The 21,401-nt window shown below is 46.9% G+C and overlaps 1 protein-coding gene across 3 annotated transcripts in view; it reads right to left on the bottom strand.

Moving 5' to 3' along the window:
• AKAP1 (A-kinase anchoring protein 1) overlaps window positions 1-21,401 on the bottom strand; it is a 970,220-nt gene that overhangs the window by 807,476 nt on the left and 141,343 nt on the right. For all 3 annotated transcript variants that reach the window (XM_069614626.1, XM_069614627.1, XM_069614628.1), the window contains one exon: window positions 13,963-16,865. In XM_069614626.1, coding sequence (XP_069470727.1) covers window positions 13,963-16,843 — 2,881 coding nt within the window. In that variant the 5' untranslated portion in view covers window positions 16,844-16,865. The remainder of the gene's footprint in view (window positions 1-13,962; window positions 16,866-21,401) is intronic.

Genomic DNA, 21,401 nt, shown 5'->3' with positions numbered 1-21,401 from the left:
CGCAAGCATTATCCATCTGGAAATGGTTTCCTGAACCTGAGCAGAATCTGGTAAAATGTCCATCGCGGAAATTGCGTTGTAGTATCATGAGATTCAGATTTAAATGTTATGAATACTAATGAAATAGGCGCAGTAAGAAAACTGATCCCAGAAAATATGAAAGTGTGCAGATTCAGTATGTATGAAGAATCTCCGGAATCACTGTCACACTTGCTACTTGGTTGTCCTATGTTAAAGGAAGAAAGACTTGCTTACTTTGCGGGATTTGTATCTGACACTGTGTATTCAGAGAGCAAATATGGTTTGAAATGCTACATGGTTGCAACCTCATATTGAAAATAAGGGCGATAGCGTTTTTGGCAAATGTATGCAAAGTTGCATAAAAGGTCTCACGTCGTTTTTTTAGCTGAAAGAAATGTATTGAACTGAAGACTTGATTGAGTCTATTTTAAAAAAGAAAATGTTTATGCAGTTGTGGACTGAAAAGAATGTTTATTTGATGTGTAAAATGTTGGCTTAAGATGTTTGCGTTAAATCATAACTGCATTTTTACTATTTTATGCTTTGATAATGAAAATTTGTAAAGGTTTTTTTAAACCAATATACAATAAAAAAAAAAATTAATACCACTATGTTGCAAGTCGTCTAAGATAGCTTTACTTTTTCTTGATGAGTTAGTGCCGAAGGGTGGGTCTTTAGATACTACTTCCACCATTGGCTTAGGTGGATGAAGAGACCTGCCCTCTACAATAGACAATGCTTCTTGAGCCGCACTACGTTCAGCGCTAGCTTCCCAGATAGCGTCGGAAATGACATCTTTTGGACCACTTCAAGTGTTCTGTCGAATTTGAGGGACGCTGACAAGATTCTTTTTTTTTAGTAAAAACAGGATAAAAATTAGACCATTGGATTTGCTTTATAGCATTGCTGTCCGACATTAGATGTAATGGAGCTGAGAGCAAATCGATGTATATGAATTTAGGAACTGCAATACAATCTGTGTTGCAAATAATGTTCTCAAATGAGTTGCACTGTTTTTCTTTAGCTTTTTACGCGCTAGATTTGGACATAGTAGATGAATCATCACCTTTGACCTGTAGCAGCCATCTACATCATTCATCTAGTTGATGAAGATCAATATGTAATATGTCCAGGGAAGGATGGCCATTGATTTTAGTATTCAGTAGATTTTTGGTTGAAGGTGGCCATGAACATTGCTCTACATGGTTTATTTAGCGCCATCAACAGCCTTTGTTAAGAAGTCATCACCTAATATGTTTTGAGACATCCAAGTACACAACTTCGGATAGTCTGGAAAGGCCAGGCAGGAAACACTTAGAATCTGTGTTTTGTCCTTCACATAATGTTAAAGGTTAAACTTTGATGAAAAACTTTATGGCTCTAATATTGGAGGCATTTAAAAGGTATTCATGCACGGTTTCTTGCTTACGTGCGAGGAGAAGACTGTAGATTATAGTTGCCTAGATGGTTGGAATGCTCACCTTCACATTTCGCTTCTTCCGGATTTCCCTTTTGGCATAGGTAAGCGTGTTTTAGGCTCCTGCTTGCCCGGGAAAAGTGACACTAGTAGGCACAAGGCGTCATATTACAAGCACTCACGCCTGCTTCAAGGCATGTGTGAATCTGAGTATATTCACGCTGACCGAATTGCGACAGGTTGATCACTTTGATAACACTTGCCAATAGGAAAAAGAATGCAGCTGGTGTCAAAGGCTTGTATTATGAGGATTTGTTCTCCGCTAGCAAGAGGGGTCCAGTACGAGACCTTGACTTGTGGGCACCACCCCTTCCATGGTAAAGCATCTGTTCCGTTGGGTATAGTGAAGGGTACTGGGATCGGACTGCCTGTTGTGTCTCGCCCGCTGCTTTTACTAAAACTGTTCACCAATACACCAGAATCGTGAGTTGTAATTTTTCCCGACATAAGATTGGTGCCCTAAAACAGATTGCCACTGCTCTGTGGCAATGTTAAAAGGATCCCCGGATGCACTTCCCGTTGATCCCAGTGGGCCCAGGAGAGACTATTTTGTCACATGGGAGAGCTGGCCGGAGACTCGAGGCAGGCAAACTGAGCAGGTGTGGAAAAAACCAGATTGGCAAATCATGGATTGGTGAACACAGGTAATTGTGTCAATGTACGGTTATGTCTTTATTGTGTTTGAAACAGGTTGAGGTCATGGTTTTTGAAATCTGAAAACAAACTGAAACCTTAAGTCTGAAGCCTGTTGTGATTATCGGAGGACACAGGAGGGAATGTACACTGCCTACAGGACTGTTTATCTGAATGAGAAAAGTAAGGTTGGCCACCAGAGCATAAAAGCAGCGCATCCATTCGCCCTGCTGATTATGAGAGAAAATGAGGCTGCTGTGTTAGTCAGTGTGTGTAGTATCGATTAGGAAGAATGTTCTGTAGGAGTGTGAATAAAATAGTTTGGACAAGAGCCCTACGATTGTCTTGTCTTAACCTGTACCTTGTTAAGTGAAACCCTAAAAATGTGCAACTCAGTTGCGGCCCCCCCCTTTCTATTTCACACTGGTCTCTAAACTAGAACAGGAGCTGTAATAGGTTTGGTTTCTACCATTTGTATCTCGTCTTTGACCCTTACCCACCTGTCTCTGAAAAGCTGAATACCGCTCTGCATTATAGTTAGCAAAATGGGGGATATTCTCCTCCCCTCATCCCATTTGTCCACCTTCCACCCAGATGCCCTTCACTGGCCACCCCATCCCTCACCCTGCTTCCACCACTCCCCCTCCACTCCAACAATCGCCACTGCAACCTTTGCAGGCTCAGGCCTTCCAACACACCCTTCATCTCCAACACACCCCCGACTCCCTACACTATCAAGAACACCCACTCCGCCCACTCGACATCCAACCCGCTCTCTTGCATTCTCATCAATGGCAAGTCTCTAAAAGCAAAAAACCCTGACCATCCTCTTTATTGCAAGGACCTGGTTTGCGGATTACTACGAACCCACTGCACACAAGGCTTTCCGCCCAGGATACAACCTTATTCAGAATAAACCCAGAAGAGGTGGGGGTAGTAGCCATCCTACACAAATACCAAATTCCAGTCCTCAAGGTCACCTTAAGCCAGCAGCACAAATTATGAATCAATAATTGTAAATTAAAAATTATAACCCACTACCTCCCACAGCTTTCTACTCATAGATGCCCTGCCTACAACAAACCACAGACTCAGCAACGCTCCGTTAAGTGCCTTCAACCAACATCCTGCGCTCACCATACTAGGAGACTTCAACATCTGGTTTAATTCCCCCCTCAAGCCCCATGACCCTTGCAGATAACCTAGAAGCTTTCAACCCGACAACTAATTTCACTCCCCACCGACACTGCAAACCACACCCGATGCGGCTTTCAGTGACACAAACATATCCACTGTGCCTCCACACCCCCACAAGCTGGACAGGCCACTCAATCGTCTCCCTACCAAACTCGCCCGGCCTCCTCCAAGACCACATCTGGCCTCGTCCAACTGCCACCCACCCCACTCTGGATCAACGTCCCTATCACCTCAGAGCTAGCTATTCTCAAGTCACTCAGTAATCTTCAGGAAGGCCATCCCTCCATCAAAGTCTTTGATCACTGGCTCTCCAGAGCCCTCACATCGACAACACAAACCCAACAGGCCCCACCACCAAATGATAGACCAATAACCTAAAATCTCAAAACTCTCAAGCACTGTCTTGAACAGACCTGGAAAACCAACCCGACCACCCAAAACAAAAAACACATGACAAAACTAACAAGAGCCTGTAGGTCCGAAATTAGAAAAGCCCCAAAAAGCATTCTATGGGAACAGAAACTTGAACTTTTGCAACCCAAGAAAAGAATCGCACAGAATCATCTCTGAATTCAAGTCGCCAGATTGCTCAACCACTCCATCACTTTGCTCCCAATCGCTATGCGATGCCTTATCCGAATGTAACATCACTATCAGAAGAAAGCCATCATCGCTAAAATAGTAAGGATGACACCACCTGATGCCCGCCCACCACCTTTCACCTCCCGATGTAAGCCTTTCTCCCCGATCTCACACCAGGAGTTCCTCTAGCTCCTAGCACAAAGCTGCCCCATCAATATCCCCTGAAGACCCATGCCCACCCACACTCCTCAAAAACATCCCAACCACCAACGCAGGCAGCATTGCACACTCAATCCTTAACCAATCCCTCAATATTCTTGGAAACCTTCAAAACCCCCATATCCCACCTAAAGAATACATCTGCCTCATACTGGCTCCCTGTTGATCAACAAACTACCTTTAAAGCTAGTTGCATTACTCACCGTGCCATCCACAACACCGAGCTACAAACCATCCAGGACCCTCAGATACAGCTCAGCACTTCATTATACCCCATTAGATCTGCACCAGACAGATGTCCCTCCTCCATCCAAGCTCCAACCATCTGGAACTCTCCCTCTCCACATCTGATGCATTGACAAATGGACAACCACATTGCATTCAGAAAGGCCCTAAAAACCTGGCTTTCCTTCCTCTACATGAATCCATCCATCTTCCACATTATCCTTTGATTGCTCCTCGCACACAAGTACTGGGCCAGACCCAACAAAACAATTTCACATGAGGATTCCGGCAGCATTTGGAGCAGGACCATGATAAACTCATCCCTTTACACTCCCACAGACTATCATACATCACCGCACCAACACCCCCTCAACCGCGCCCCCCCCCCCACACACACACTGCCAAGTCGCTAAATGGTGCACTCTGGTTAACGAACGTCTGAGTATCATCAACATTGATTCGACGGACCACTTGAGGTAGCAACTGTAGCACGCCTAGTTTGATCTGGGGACTTCACATGTTATGCACCTAGTTGGACTGCCCCATCTAATTATTAAAGGGCTTGCCCAAGCACTCTAAATGCTCAATTCATATTTACACTGGAGGTAGAGGGGAAGTGGCCTCGAAATGGTCAAAGTGACCGTCAAACGCATCGACACTGGCGTCAATAGCGCCTTCAACAATGATGTCGATGAAACATTCAACAATGGTGTTGACACCAATGCTGTTTTGCCCAGCGTTGCCTTCGATTTAGGTACTGATCGGCTCGACTGTCAATTTGCTCTTTTTCTAAGGTATCGGAGAAGGACCATGTTCGAGACGATACCCTCGACTATTACTCGCCAGACTTAGACCGACTCGCCAATTTGACACACTGCTTTGCCTTGGTAGTCTTTGACCTGCCTCTCTCATCCGAAGGATTGACCAAGGCACTGTCTTTGCGTGACTCCTAGGGGTGGGGGTGGTTGAGTCCGCATTCTCGAAGATACGCAGCATTGAACTCTTGAAAGAATCCCATTTTCTTGGGGAATCATACTTGGTTGGGCATCTGATGACCTCTGTAGAGGAATCAGAGGAAGAAGAGGGAGACTAATGGCATCTCTTCACCTTCTTCGGCGAATAAGACCGTCTCAACCAAGACGTCTCAACCAAGACCTAGAATTTTTGCGCAAGGCAAGTCCCTAGACTCCCCAGACTTTTTAAACCTCTTCGAAGAGGCCTTCGAAGCCTGCCTCCCTGCTGCCAATTTACCTTGGCGTCCCCAAGAGCTTTTCCTGTCATGGCCTGACAGGATCTGCAGTAACCGTTCTGGTGTTCGGAACCCAGGCGGATGCAGTGGGGATCGGTAATTAACATCTTCAGCCCGCAGTCATGGCATTATTTAAACCCAGCTTTGGGCTCGAAGGGTTGGAAGATGAAGACATTTGACAAAACTGAAGCGCGCCGTTTAACACCCGAAGCAAAAGCTTTCAGAAAAACCGGACTGAAGCCAAAGGGCGCAGCTCAAGCTATAGGTACTGCTGAGGACGTTGACACACTACGGCAACCATTGGGGAACATCGACACCACGCCATTGAGCACAGCACCCTCTGGTGGGACATTTTTTCCGAAGCAGCAAAGCGAATGATACGAATATCAAAGATTAGGAATAAGTGGGAGAACACAATCCATTTGAAAAGGTATGTAGAGCTAAAGCATAAGGCCTCTGAATTTAAATGCAAGTATTACGTGCTCTTTGTTGGCCTTGATCCATTCATGCTTCCTCGAACCAGTGATTCAAAGTATTACTTGCCAGGTGCTTTACTTACCTTGAATTACTTTCAGCTATCCTACAAGTGTGTAAACACATTTTACTTACCAATATTATCACTTTATGATTGATGAATACTTTCGCTAATCTAAAGAAACCATGCCACTTACCTGCATTCCAAGTTAAGTTTTACCATTGAATGGAGTTACAACTGCAAAAGCCTTGCTGTATATATGTATAGAGGTCTCTTACTTACCTTAATTGAAAAGAACTTCCACTACCTAGTATGTTTTGCTTTTTCTGCTTTGACATTTTCTTAAACATATAAACAAGGTTACACAGCCACATTGAAAACCTTCTGAATTACTCAAAACATCCCAAAGGTAGCAACTTAATCCTACAAGATGCGTTTTGACTTGGTACCCCACTGCACCACTTCAGCCTCCCAGCCTCCCAACCTCCTCCCTACCCCTCCATCCCTTTCCTGATCTGACCAATGCTCCACTTTAAGTCCCTTGCTATACTGCTCTGTTTTCCTTATGTAGATAATCCTAGTTCAATCCCAGTTCAGGTATGGTTTCTCCCAGTTTATCGCTCTGGGGTCATCCTCCCTCCACCAATCCCTATTCCCCCCTTCTGTGTTTCTGTAACCCAGTTGAATACATGACGAACAGAAGTCTGACCATTCTGCCCCAATCGACCTGTGCCCCCCCCCCCACCCCATGGAGTGCCGCCGTTATTCTTTCCATCACGTATATATTTCGGGGTACGTTAATCTCATCACTCTTCCCTGGCAACTGGACTCGCTTCCGATGTGTTGCCAAGCACGCCCTTCCCGCCAGGAGAAGGCGGTGCGCCATTCGCAGCACCCGAATATATTCTCCCTCTCATTCTTCCAAACCGAAGGACCAGCATGGGAGTTTTCACTCCATTAACCCCATCCAGATCCCTGATCCAGCTCAAAACGTCATCCCAATAGGACTGGCCCTCCGAGCTTCCCCACCACATATGACAATCAGCCCTCGACTCACATTCATGCCAGGGCATCAGGCTCACATCCAGATACATCCTGGATAGCTTAACCGGGTCAGATTGACATCTGAGTAATAGATTTACAGTGTGTAGTTTAAATTGGCAGGAAAAAGTTTAAAGGACCTCCCCCCAAACACATCCTTACCCACGTTTGCGGATCCAGTTCCAGCCCCCATGTCCCTTTCCCCAGGTCATCCTGGACCCATCCACCATCCCCCACCTCGTATCCACCAAGACTTTGTACAACACCCCGATTACTCCCTTAGACTGTGTCCAGTAGTTTCTCAAACGGGGTGAGCTCCCTCTATCTTACTTTCCCATGCCTCCTTAGTCAAGACCCCCCCCCCTTGAGCTGCAAATATGAAAACGCAGAGAGCGTACCTATCCCCAGGGCTACCTCCAGTTCCAATACCATAGTAACACCTTTCCACATTTGTCCGACCCTTTCCAAGCCTGGAATCTGGAAGGGTCTGGGAATTCGTCCCGAACGCTCGCCACCCAAAGATGCCCTAAGGGTGAGGGCCACGATGTCACCCCAGACATCCTTTTACCTTGGTCGCCAGATACTCAAAATAGTGCCTTGGATTGGATGCCGACGTATCCTACATATTAACTTTGCCCTGGGCAGCCATAGCCATTCTCCCACCGCTGCAGGCCTCAAGTAATCTCTCAAGTCCCACCCATTGTAGGTCCCTCTGGCCTCCAAGGTGTGGAATAAATACTCTTAACTGAGTGGCCTTATAATATAAAATTATATCTAGAAGCCCAACACCCTCCCACCTTCCTTAGGAAGACAGAAGAGTTGGCCTCATACAGACCCCCAAGCTCTCTTGTAACATTGATACAAAGATAACTTGGGACCCCACGTTCACCTCCTTGCCCAATGGGAGGAAGCGCCCCAGATCATTGTCCTTCCTTCCATCCAGGGGATACAGTACCGACTTGCCCTTATTCATTTTAGAGCCTGCCAAGTGCCCGTACTCAATCCGCTCCACCGCTGCCGGGACCAAGGTCTATGGGCTTACCAGGTGGAGGAGCAGGTCATCCACATACAACAACTTTCCACCCACCCTAATCCCTTCATTTCTACTGTCGTCCCTTAACCTGTTGGCCAATGGTTCCAATGATAGGACAAATAGAGTCTGGGAGAACGGGAACCCCAGTCTTGTCACTCTTTCCAAATTAAACCAACGCGAGTATCCCCCCCATTCACAGCCACACATGCTCTGGGGGGAAGAGCAGAGTGACATGAAGCCTCTTACGAGTCCTACACCGAACTTAATTAGAAATGCCTCAAAAAAAAAAAGTCCCATTCACCCTGTCAAAGGCCTTTTGGGCATCTACAGATAAGTGTGGGGTCAACCTCCCAGCCCTGAACATAGTTAATCAAATGTAGCCTCTTCCTCATGGTATCGACTCCGTCCCGCCCTCTCAAACCCCACCTGGTCCAAATGGACCAGTCTCAACAAGTGTCCCTCCAGCCTTGCGGCTAGTACTCGTGTAAATTTTGGCATCTATATTTAAGAGAGAAATGGGATAGTAAGAGCCACACGCCCAGGGGTTCTTGCCCTCCTTCGGTATCACGGTGATTAGAGCTCCTGTAAAAGTATGGCGCTTTCCCTGTAGTCAAAATGTAATTAAATGTTAGGAAGGGGAGCAGAGCCAGGAGAAAGGGCTTATAAAATCCTGATGTGAAGCCGTCATACCCCCAGAGCCTTACCCAACTTCAACCTCCCAATAGCCATCCTAATTTCATTCCCAGTGATGGAGCTTCCAGGCTTGGATTCCAGTTTCGTGAACAGGGGGAGGTTGGAGTCTGCCAGATAATTCCAGATTTCCTCACTGCCCGCTGTCCCTTCACTCCTGTGAAGGCCCTCAGAACACTGCAAATGCTTCTTGGATCCCTCAGCCAAACCCCCCTCCCTCCACAAACCACCTATGCCCGCTGACCCCGTAGCCTAGCTGTCAAAAGAGCGTCCTCTTGTCCCCCTTCTCATAAAACTTATGTTTTAATAATTGTAGGTTGCAGACTAGCTTTCCTTCCTCAAGGATTCTCAATTCCTCCCTTACGCACGCACCTCCTTACCATCTGTGGTCAATTGTGCCTGCTTCTTCAAGACCCTTATTTTGTCCCCAACTCCTCTCTATGAGGGTGCGCTCCCTCTTTCTGCGAGCCCTTTCTCTAACGAATATCCCTCTCCATGTGGCCTTCACCGCATCCCACACAATGTCCTTGCGTACCTCCCCAGTGTCATGAAGTTAAAAAAATTCTGTGATCCTTCCCTAAAACATGGGTCCTCCCACAGAGACACATTACACCTCCACTTCGAACCCCTGGGACAAAGGCCATTCCAACCACTATCAGACAATGTCATGGTCAGACCAACTAATAGGATGGCTAGCTGAACCAAGTGCCGAATCCCATAGACCGTCACATGGATTGAGGTGCCGCCATACATCCCACATCCAGTAGAGCTCCATAATCGTTCCCATTTCCCTGCCCGCCTGATTCTGGGGCTCCTGCTCCCCGGGGGTGCCTGGATAGTCGGTCCATGCTGACACCGCTCCAGACATTGAAGTCTCCTCCCAGTATGAAGTTTGCACCACCCCCATTCATGATTTTTTTTCCAGGGTTTTCTGCAGGAACCTCCGTTGACCTGGATTGGGGTGTACATCGTGACAAATGTTAACCCAAATCAGAACCACCCTTCCCTCCACATCAGATCACACCTTAGTGACCTCCAGTTGAAGGCCCCTACAAACCATAATCCCAGCCTATCTAGTTATCCCCGAGCCCCAGTATTCTCCCCCACCAGACCACAGGGGATGTTCGTTCTTCGCCCCTCAAGTATTTTGTCTCCTGGAGGAATAGGACATCAATCCCAGATCTTATAAATTCCCTCACAACCAGGGAATTGAGCCCCTTCACATTCAGCATGCACACCCTCCAGCTGCCCCCCCCTCCCCCCAATCATCCCCTCATTAAATCAGCCATAACCTAATCTGGTTTCCCACCCAGTTCACCACCAGGGAGTTGACCCTTCCTGTTGTACCTCATCAGAACGGAAGTGTGTGTATATCCTTGTCAGATCAAGAAATTCCAAAACCCCAGCGACTCGAGAGCTCCTCTTCTACACCCCTCCCCCTTTTAGGTGCCCGGCCTCCCTCCAGTTATTTTCACTAGAATAGTGCTTAACCACCAAACAGACCTGAAACCCAGGCCACAGCTCTTGACTCAATCCCCATTGCCCACACTCATGCCCCCCTCCCTCAACTTCAACTAGTGTTCCAAACATACAGCAGCTTAGGGACCCAATGATCACAATCAACCCTGCTGCTGTTTTAACATCCCAAAATCTGGTTCCCCCAACACTTCAACTCCCCTCCCAACAAAAGGCCAACTGACCATCAATCCTTTCAATCAACTGCGGCCAATATGCATCCTCAGCCAGTAATGTGTTCAGAACGTGGCAGGGTGGGGGTGTGGGATATTCAGCTTCTGAAACGTCCTTGATCCGGCCACCTGCTTCCTTCTGGGGCCCTTGTTACGCCATTATCTGTCCACTCCACTTTTGCCTTGAGAGCCTGAGGTCCCCTCACCCCATTCCCATCAGCTCCCCAATTGTTTGGTTCATCTCGTCCTCCTTAGCAAGTCTGTACTTCAGGCCCTCAAGTTCAAAGAAAAGAGCAGAAATCCCCATCTGTACCAAACTACTTTCTCATTCAGCCATTTCGCCCTGGGGAGACCCATTGTTCTCTTGGTGTCAGGGAAACTGGTCTTGAAAAGTGGGGATCCTGGCCGGATCCATTATTACAGGCCCGTAAGCCCTCGCCGTTTAAGATTGAGTTTATCCAGATAATTATGAAAACTGGCCAGGGCCGACCTCGGACCCCTCAAGCATCCCGCTCCATGAACCCTCATTTTTCATCTCATCAATGGAGTCATCTTCAAAGAGGAGCTTAGTAAAGTCATGTGTGATCCTCCTAAGGGTTCAATCTGATTCAACCTCCGGTATCCCGAAGCAGCGTAGGTTCTGTTCATGATTCTCGAAATCATCCATCGTCAAGGCCAGCTTTGCATCTCCTCGCTCGATTTCGCCCATCCTTGCGTCCATTTGGGTCTCCAGAGTGTCCAAGAAGATTGGTTATGCTCAACCGCCTGTAGTCTCTCCTCCATTTTACCATTCTCACATTAATCTTTCCACCTTGCCTCCAATAACTGCCTTCATACACCTAATTTCGTCAAGAAAGGATGCAACATCTCTTGGTCGCCATGGAGTCCTCTCTCCATCTTCCATGATTCGTGGTGAGCCATAGGATCCGGTCTGCCTGGGTACGCAAATTCAACCAGCTTTGTTCTGGCATCCATAACCCTGGGCCCATTTGGGGTACTCCAATGGGGTCCCCACCCCTTCCCTTCCACCAGAGGGTACAGTTTGTCCGGGCCCTCCCCTGTCCACGGGATCCCCTTCAATGGGAAACAGTCAGCTTGTGTGTCACCCAAGAGGAATGTTTCTCTCTGCCGCCTGCAAGGTGGGATTAAGGTCTATGTCCTGGGGATAAGGCGGGCACACGCCCAGTGTTCGGGGCTCATACCTCGCCAACAGACCCCTAATTGCTAATACGAAGCTGGGGCCACTTCCACCCCCGATGGGTCTGTGCCGTTCCACTATTTAGGAGCTCTGCCCAAAGTACCACTCCAGATCCCTTGTTGGGGGTAGAGGGGGGCTCAGTTAACCGATCCCACCAATGCTCCACACTGTTCACTGCTGCAGCAGGACCCTTCTGGGGCCCCAATTCCAGGGAGGCAGGCACACGCCCCAGGACTGGGGGGCCCTCACCTCCCAAGATATACCTCTTAGGGGCCCAATTTGGGATCAACTGTGTGCCCCCCCCCCCACCCCTACCTTCAGAGTCTGTACCCAGTCTACCTGCTAATCCAGGCCTTTCTGCTACTACCATGGGGGCGGGGGGAAGGGGGTCCACCAGCAGGCCACCACTGATACTCAGTCGCCGCCCTCAGCTGTCAATCCAGGCCCTTCAGGGTACCTCAGCACCCTTGGACTCAGCACCCAGGTGGCGGGCACATGCCTTTTTATTGGGGGCCCACATCTCCAGGGTGTTTATTCTGTGCAGTTGGCCCGCGTCCTTCCCAGGCTGTGGTCTTAATCTGGCTTTGGCCACCCACTCAGCAAGCAGGCCCAAATGTTCAATAGCACCCCAGTATTTCGTGCTCTTGGCCTGCAACTGAAGGAAATGCAGATGGGCCCCAGGGCCCGGGTGGGCCAAGCGGTTACCCCCCCCCCTTGACCAGAGTGCTCTGGTTATGGACCCTGTGTGGTCCTATAGCTGCTCTTTGTGCAGGCCTTGACCACCGTGCAGCCCCCGAGTCGTCCCTCAATCCATGAGCTTTACCTCTCAGGCCTCCGGGGGCCCAGGCTGTAAATCACAGCGTGAGGGGCCGAGAGGACTACTGCCTCTAGTCTACAGAGACTCTGAAACGCCCCCGCTGTGTCCCTCCAGGTCTGGGCGGTCCCACATGTCGGGGGGGCAAACCCGACCCACCTTCTCATCGGTCTCTGGGTGGGGTGCGGGAGCCCCACCCCCCAGACTTGTGTCTCTGCCTCCCGCGGCTCATCTCCTCTGTTTCGCACCAGCAAGAGGGGAGTGGGATCTCCCCTTTTCCGGCAGCAATTTTCCTCTGGTTCTTGGCCAAAATAAAGCCCTCTGGCTCACCGGGGGGGGGGGGGTCTGCTCATTCCCTGGGGGGCTAAAAGTAGGGGCAAATACACCTAAATGGCCTGGGTGACGGAGCAGTGCTTTCAGGCGACTTATCTGCACACCCCCTAGTGGCTCAGCCTGCCTAGTACGTTTAATATACTTCTATAGAACCACAAGGGTATTCTTGACAGTTTTTGCGCTCTAATGCAGCCCTTCCCTCCTTCAAGAAGCTTGGCTGCCCAGCTATAGCTAACAATCCTTTAGGGCAGTTTGTTCCAGCCTATACTAAGAGTTGGAGCCTTGTACACTAAAATGAGTCTTCAATCGTCCTACCTCAAGTGGACTTTAGTAGCAAAGCAAAGGGGTGCAGGCACCAACCTTTCACTGCTTGTTTGGAATGCTGGGTCATACGAGCTGGTTAAGCGTGTTATATAAGCAAGCGGATTGGATGTTAACACCCACCCAGAAGCCAATGAAGATTTTAATCTAGTGTGTTCCAAATTAAAGGGCATCTGGAATTAAAAAGGGAACTAAAGACTGCTACAGGAGTAAAGTCTCCAAACAGCTAATCGGCATCGGAGTACAACACTATTCAACAAGCACACAGATTGATAGTGTACAATTGAGGTAAATGTATACTCCCATTTATATCTGCAGCTTCACAAAAAGGCAAAACAACGGACAGACAGCAAGACCAAGGCAGTCCTAATCTGACTGAAATGAGTGCACATCATGCCCAAGCAGTACTTTGAGTTAAGTATTTACCTCCCAAAAAGACACCATATCCAGTTTTGCCTTATTCACACAAGGACTACCCCATGCTTTGACACTTGTGTCTGAGCTAAAAGTCAACTGATCCACTCAGTTAGGATTATCCAACATTACCTCCATATTTCACACGGCAAGTACAACATTTTAAATGATTATGCCGTTTGCAGATTAATGAAACAATGGTGGATCCTGCAAGGATCTTAGAATTACATTTGTCTTAGTCAGGCAGGGACTATTTTTATTAACACAATGCTGTATTTCATTTGGCTAACAGTAACTGCTGCCCCGCCCCATCTAAAATGTCATAAGATGTTAAAAAAAAAAGCACCCATACCTCCGGAATGATCTGCATCTGTTTCTATGGACCAATGTCCTTCATTCCTCCCTTCTGGAGACTTTCTTCTCAGTTCACCATTGCTATGCGACACATTATTATGGTCTTGCACTTTAGAGTTCAGTGTTTCAGCTGGTGTTGCACTTCCTTCTGTGCTGCCATCTGCAATATCAGACGTATCAAAGTGTGGGGCAGTGGAGACGGTGCTAGATAGTGCTGTACTTTGTAAACGCTCCTCTAAAATTGATCCATCTTCGGATGCGCAAGCACTGCAACCCGAATCCTCTGCTGTGATGCAGAGCTCTTCAAATGACTCCCCTAAGGCAGACACTGCATCAACATTTGCTATGTGAGGCAAAGGACTCTTTGGTTGGTTTCCTCCTAGTGTGGCTTCATTTGAGCATGATAAAGGCAAAGCAGTTACTACACTTGTGTCATCCCCTAGATTTTCTTCTGCCAGCAGAGGAAGATCGCCAGTGGTCTGTTTGACAATGGTAGTTTGCCTGTTGGATTCCACTAAATGTACAGCTCCAGCTAGTGGACCTGCTAAAGTAACTCCGTTTTCTGGTCCCAAGGAACCAACAACCTCATTTTCTAACACATGACAACTGATGCCAGTTATATCCACTACAGCGCCGGACAAGATCTCTCTTGTTGCAGCTAAAATTACTTGGGAAACTATTCTCATGGCCATGTGCTCAATGGCTTCAGCTTCAGTTTTCAAAAACTCAGTTTCTTTTGCTTTTTGAAAATCCTGAACTCGTGGCTCTGTGCATTCTAAATGTTTCTCTTTTCCCAGACACTGAGAAAAAGCACTTATCGCGCACACATTTTCATCCCTTAGTAATGGGGTAGAATCCACATAACTATTCAGCAGCATTCCCACCACAATGGACTCTTCCTCGTTATCAGTCAGGAAAATATCAGAGACGGTCAGTTCTGCACCAGCAGAAATGTGCGTTTCTTTCAAGGCAGAGTGAGGTTTTCTGAACTCGTGCTCAGCAACATTCTCTGTTAAAATGGTAGTGTTGCATTCAGTGGACTGCGTTTCTTCATTTACTGATGTTGCACCATCTTTGGGGATGGTTACAGGAGATACTGCAAGTAAAACGTTCTTTTCCCCCAAATTGATATTGTGGACATCTGTAACAGATGAAACCATTTTAGTCTGCTCTGCTGAATAAATCTTTTCTTCAGGCAACAATGTTTCAGTGCATTGTTCTGTAGTGGGCAGGTTAGTGAATTTGGTTGGATCAATGACTTTTTCAACAAGCAAGTTGTTGCCATCATCTGTAAATCGGATTCCGGTATATTCAGGGAGCTGAAATATTTCTTTTTCTGCAGAACCAGCAGATTCATCATCTTCCTCCTTGAGGACAATTTCTTTCGTTTCCGATATAGTAGTTTTCTCAATTAGTGTGAATGTCACTTCATCTGCAACATCTACATCTTTAAATTCAATAGAAAGAATAGTTTTACGTTCATCAGCACATGCAATTTCTTGAATTTCAGTGGCTAGTGCAGCTTTTTCTTCGTGAAATGCAGTGTGTGGTCCTTCATACACATTGACGTCAGTGACATCTTGGGGTAGTGTTTCTTGCTGATTCGTTAAAGCCTCTTCATCCGCTGAGATGACTGAATCACATTGAGTGAGACAAGGTGCCATTATCTCGTTTAACCCAGCATTGACAGAACAAGTTGCAGAGACTGAGTCTGCGAGTTCAGAATTTTGCAAAGCAGGTTTTATTAAAGTAACATGGTCAAATGTATCCAAAGGTACATCAGCAAAACATTCAATAGGCTGAACTAAATTTGTATCGAGTCTTAAAAAGTGCTCAGCATCTGTAGCCAAGGCAATTTCCTTGCATTCAAGAAGCTCAACATGGTCTTCAAGAGACAAGCGTTGGGCAATATCCACAGACACACCTTTATCAATTCCTGATGAGGGAATATATTTTTCATTTAACAGGTCTGAGAAGACAACTTCTGGAGGGACCGAGGTTAGATCAATGCACTGAGCTACTTTTTCTTCAGTTTTGGCTTCAACAGTATTAACCAGACACACAATGTCAGTGCACTTACTAGCGTCAATGACGTTTTCCACAGCAACATTTTGGAATTTCCTCTCTTGAGGCAAAATCTCAGTGTGTACACTTGACTGAACTTCATCCTGGATATTTTCCTTAGAAGTTTCAATTTCAATGACCGAAGAATCTGCTACCCCAAACATTTCTTTGCTTGCCATAGATGAAACAGTGGCTTTGAGACTAGCCACATGGTCAATTTTGTTATCCATCTGAAATACTACAGATGGTACAGGACTAGGGTTCATCGATTTTTCTGGATATTTGTTATCAATAGGTACTTCGAGTTCTTCAAACATGGCAGTTTCTGGGACCACAGTTTCCGACACACAGCAGTCAACATCCTCTTCCAATTGAGATTTAGAACACTCCAAGGGATTTGATAGTGTTTCCTGGGAATTTGACTGCTGCAGCAAAACAGCAATCTCACTGCTGAGACTATAGTTTGGAAGGTCTTGTGCAATCACCTCATCTACATCTTCACTTTTGGACACATTTGAAGTCTCAAATGAAAATTCAGACTGAGTGCCAAAACTTGGGAGCCTGGATTGGGAAAGAAGGGTTGGTGGAATGTCCTCTCTATTCCTTTGCTGGAAAGGTATGGCGGCACATAAGACTTCTGCAGGAATGTAGTCTTTCTGTTTTTTCTCTGCATGTTGCTCTTGTCCATTAGCTATTGGACAATCTGGTTGATTGGCCATCCGATTCTTTTTACGTGAAAAGAACCACCACCAACCAATTATTGCCAGCACTCCAGATATGGTATAAGGGAAAATTCCACGGAACTGCAGAGCCATTTCAGGTCTTCAGGCTTTAGATCTAATTAAACAAAACAAAAATCAACCAGTAAGTTATTGTATAAATTAATCAAACCAATCCATCAAAACAGTCAATTTTAAAACAAAAGTCAAATGTCATTTGTCCAACATCGAAATTAAGTAAAATAGCCTGCTTGAATAGTGTAGTAATTTGGCTCCAAAAACAGTACTGCATACTAATTGGTTTACTCCATTAGGAAAGGGCAATAAGTAATATTTCTGGGGTAAATGGCTACCAGAAAGTTACAAAGTATTTCATGCCTCTGTTCTCCACATACACAAAGTGCATTTCACTCATCAATGGCTAGTGAAACCACTGAAGCCCATTCAGTAATATTGCACCTGGTTCATTTAAGACCGGTTTCTAAATTTACACTTGCCACTAGCGAGTGATAATTTGCGTTTCTCACAGAAAAGCTGTGATGTTTGCATGTGGAGACTAGCATTCATGTTTGGGGGATCGCACGGGGGGGGGAGGAGGGTGACATGTGCCTGGCTAGAAGCTTGACACTTCTCCCAGATTTAAAACCTTTCAAATTACAAAAATTACAAAACATCTTTCTCAGTTCGTACACCCGAGACACCCCAGTCTTTAATAAAACCACCAAGATACTTTGGAAGAGATTTTCTTTATGATTGATGGGATACCACCATACTTGGGACCCAAGAATGCCTTACAGTGTCTAAAGGGAAGAACAAGTTACTTACCCTCGGGAACGTTCTTTCGATTGGATGTTCCTTCCATGTGTTCATCTTATGAAATATCCCTACCCAGTGCTAGCTGCTTCGGCAAATTTCCAGCAGGAGGTGGTGTGTGTTGATGCCCGTCGACTCTATGTCCCTCGAGGGCCTCAGTCTTTATGTCGACACCATCCCTACTACATAGCGCGCCAGCGACAGTTCGCTTCAGTTCCGTTTTTCTGTGCGTTGCCAATTTCTATTTGGATGTGCCTTATGCAAGACAGTTACTCATTGTGAAAAAACAAACTGCAACAAGGTAATTCTACTGTGGGGAAGGTTGGGAGGGACGATGAGGAATACGTGGGAGTAACATCCAATCAAAAGTAAGTTACCACAGGTAAGTAAATAGTTCTCCGAACGGAGTGTGTCCTCCCACGTATTCCTCATCTTACGATAGACTCCCAAAGCAGTGTTTGCATTTTTGGAAGAGTGAATCAGAATTTAAGAGTTCATTATTGTACCGAATGTAACACTGCCTTTCCAAATCCACCTTCCCGGCACGAGGAAGAGTCAGACTATAATTCCTTGTAAATGTGTGGGCGGAGGGCCATGTGACGACCACACAAATATCCTGAATTGGGACTCCTCTGAAAGGAAGAGGAAGTAATCATGCCCCTAGTCAACTGAGCTCCGAGACCCAGAGCAGGTTTTTCTTCCAGCTAATCTGTAGCATTCGGAAATTCCTAAAATTAAACACCTTGATAAGATTTGTTTTGCGACGACCAAACCAAACTTCTGGCCCGTGTATCACATGAAAAGTTGATAGCTTCTACATTACCAGGATGTCCAAGTTAAGACTAAGTGCATGCCTTGGGTCGAAGACTGCAATCTCTCCTCTTCCTTTCCATGATATGGTGGAGGATAAAGACGGTAATATGATTTTTTGAGTTAAAACAAAATTAGACCATTTTTTGTAAACCTGTTGATGACCTTAAGCACCACTCTATTGTGTAAAGAGGCTGGCAAGACGAGGCTTGAATTTCACTCACCCTACTGGCTGATGTAAGAGCAACAAAAAGGATGGTTTTAACAAAGTTACTCACCATAGTGACTACCTTACTCCTAGTCCATAGTCTTTCCTCCATACTTATGAGACATTCCATCCTTGGGGACGGGACCGGAGCACTTTCGTTAAAAAGCATCAAAAATTGCTGTCCTCTTTACACGGGGTACCTTATTCAGCCATAACCCCGCCCTCCTGAGCTCTGCCCCGCTCATCGCCCTTCAGTCCTTTTCCATCGCCAGGTCTGCGACCATTTAAGCAATAATAGAGGATCCTTATTAGGGTATCGGGTAATAAAACGGCGGCAAAAATGTTGGTCTCCTAACATAGGAGTTGGGAGAAGCCCCCCCCCCCCCCCCCCCCCGAGTTCAGTTTTTCTGTCCAGGTAGAACTTCAGAGCTTGTCCGACATCTAAATTGTGTAATACTCTCCCTGCAGCTGAGGCCGGGTTCAGAGAAAAAAAAAAAAAAAAAAAGACAGGTAATGAGATAGATTGATTCAAATGAAAATCAGTCACTACTTTAGGGAGGAAATAAGGATGAGTACAGAGCACAACCTTATCCTTGTGGAAGGTAAGGAACAGATGTTCCATGGACAAAGCTTGACGCTCACTTACTCGCCTTGCCGAAGTCGCTGCAATCAAAAAAGTAACCTTCCATGAAAGGTACTTTATATTTGCCGTAGCCATGGGTTCAAATATTTTTAGGATAAAGGCGGTCAGAATCACATTTAAATCCCACTTTGGATGAGGATTGTGTACAGGTGGAAAGATGTAATAAACCTGTGAAATGCCTTTGAATGACTGGGTTCGTCAAAGAAAAGGAACAGCTGTCAGTGGACAGGTAGGCGGCAATAGCCGACAAGTCCTACAAGACATGAATGCCTGAAGCTGCCAGATGACAAATTAACGAAAGGACAGTCAATCGTAGCATGTCTGGGGTCCAGCTGCTTAGCTAAACACCAGTGACAAAAACGGAGCCACTTTCTCCTATACTAAGACCTCAGAGGGTTTCCTGGCCGCTTGGATAATGCGCATATTGTCCTCGGACAGGTTAAACTGATTGTGGGGAGGGGTGCCTCATCTGCTTATCGCACTGGTGAAGCAGGTTGGGAATCAACGGCAGTCTGATCAGGGGACAAAATCGACAGAGGCTGAAGTTCTGAAAACCAGAATCTGGCTGGCTGCCAAGGCGGTATGAACAGGAGAATGCAATTCAATGTATTCCTGAGCTTGCAGAGTGACCGATGAATCAGAGGAAGAGGCGGGAAGGCAAACGTTTTCATGTTGTGCCACAGAATCTGGAGAGCATCCCCTAGTGAGGAGACCCCCGCCCTCCCTGAGACCGCTCCTGGATGCAGAGAGGAAGTTTCCTGTTTGCAGCAGTTGCAAAGAGGTCTACCTCGAGTGCCCCATTGGCGAAAGATGGTGGAGAGGACCTCCATGTCCATTTCCCACTTGTAGCCAGCTGCTGTGTCGGCTGAGTGAGTCTGCAGTCACATTGACTTGCTCCAGAAAGTGTACCACCAGTAGCCAAATGCTGTGCTGGATGGCCCATTCCCAAACCTGAATGGCAAGGTCCACAAGAGGTGGTGACTTGATACCACCCTGCTTGTCGATTTAAAACATTGACACAGTTGTCCGTTCGGACACGGACCACATAGTTCGTGATGGATGGTTGGAAAGCTTTCAGTGCCAGAAATCCAGCCAGGAGTTCCAAATAATTTATATGAAACTGCCTGTCCTGCAGCATCCATAGATGGAAAACCTGGAGATGATCCAGTGTCGCGCCGCACCCCAGAATGGAGGAGTCAGTGGTACTCGTCAGTTGTGGGCACGGCTCCAGTAAGGAGGAGCACCCCCCATGAGATTGTTGGTCAAAGACCACCATAGACAGTCCATCATGCAGGATGGAACTGGGATCATCTTGGCATCTGAGACCTAAGCCTGACACCTAGAGCTCCGAAGAGCTAGCTGCGTATGCCTCATTTTGAGACGTGCAAGAGCAAGTACGCACTAGGCCATGAGGCCCAGAAACCTCTGGAACCACCAATCAGACATGTGCTCCAACTGAATGAAGAGCGGACACGTGGCGAATAGATCCGCAATCCTGTCAGCGTCAAATACACCCTGGAGTCAATAGTGTTCCAACGGAAACCGATGATCAGGAATTGGGAGACCGTCATGGAAGATTACCACCAGTTCACCGACAGCCCAAGATTGAACAGGAGCTGGAGGAGAGACTGGAGATTGCTCAAAGCCGTCACTGGACAAGGGCTGCGTAGAAGGCAGTCATCCAAATAAGGATATACATGAACACCCTGTAGTAGAAGAAAAGCTGCAATGACAATCTTCATAAAGACAAGCGGCTCCGAGCTGAGACCAAAAGGGAGCACACGGAACTGGAAGGGTCCCCTTCCCAGGGAGAACCGCAGATCTTTTCAATGCAGTCTCCATATCAGGATGTGCATATATGCGTCCTGAAGGTGCACTACACTAAGCCAGTCCTTCTAAAGAGGATTTTATTTGGCAAGGTGGGATCCTCTTGAATCTCTCTTGGGGAAAGATTAAACTGGGAAAGGTGTAGGATGGTGCGCAGACCAGCCTGGTTGGGTTTGGAAAGACTAGAGTAGAAGCCCTCCCCTTGTTCCCCAGGGGAGTAGGAGGGGGGGGGTTCTACCGCCTTGAGTTCTAGAACCTTCAGAACCTTGGCTCTGAGGGAGGGTACCCCGATCTGTTGGAAGTGAGGGAGGGTTGAAGGGTGGGGTAGGGGGCGGGGAAAGCAAAAGCCCGCC

The sequence above is a fragment of the Ambystoma mexicanum genome, chromosome 9 (genome assembly GCF_040938575.1).
Source record: "Ambystoma mexicanum isolate Mex_15411 chromosome 9, UKY_AmexF1_1, whole genome shotgun sequence".
Lineage (NCBI taxonomy): Eukaryota > Metazoa > Chordata > Amphibia > Caudata > Ambystomatidae > Ambystoma > Ambystoma mexicanum.
Note: the sequence above shows the minus strand (reverse complement) of the source record. Positions and strands in the feature narration are given on the sequence as shown.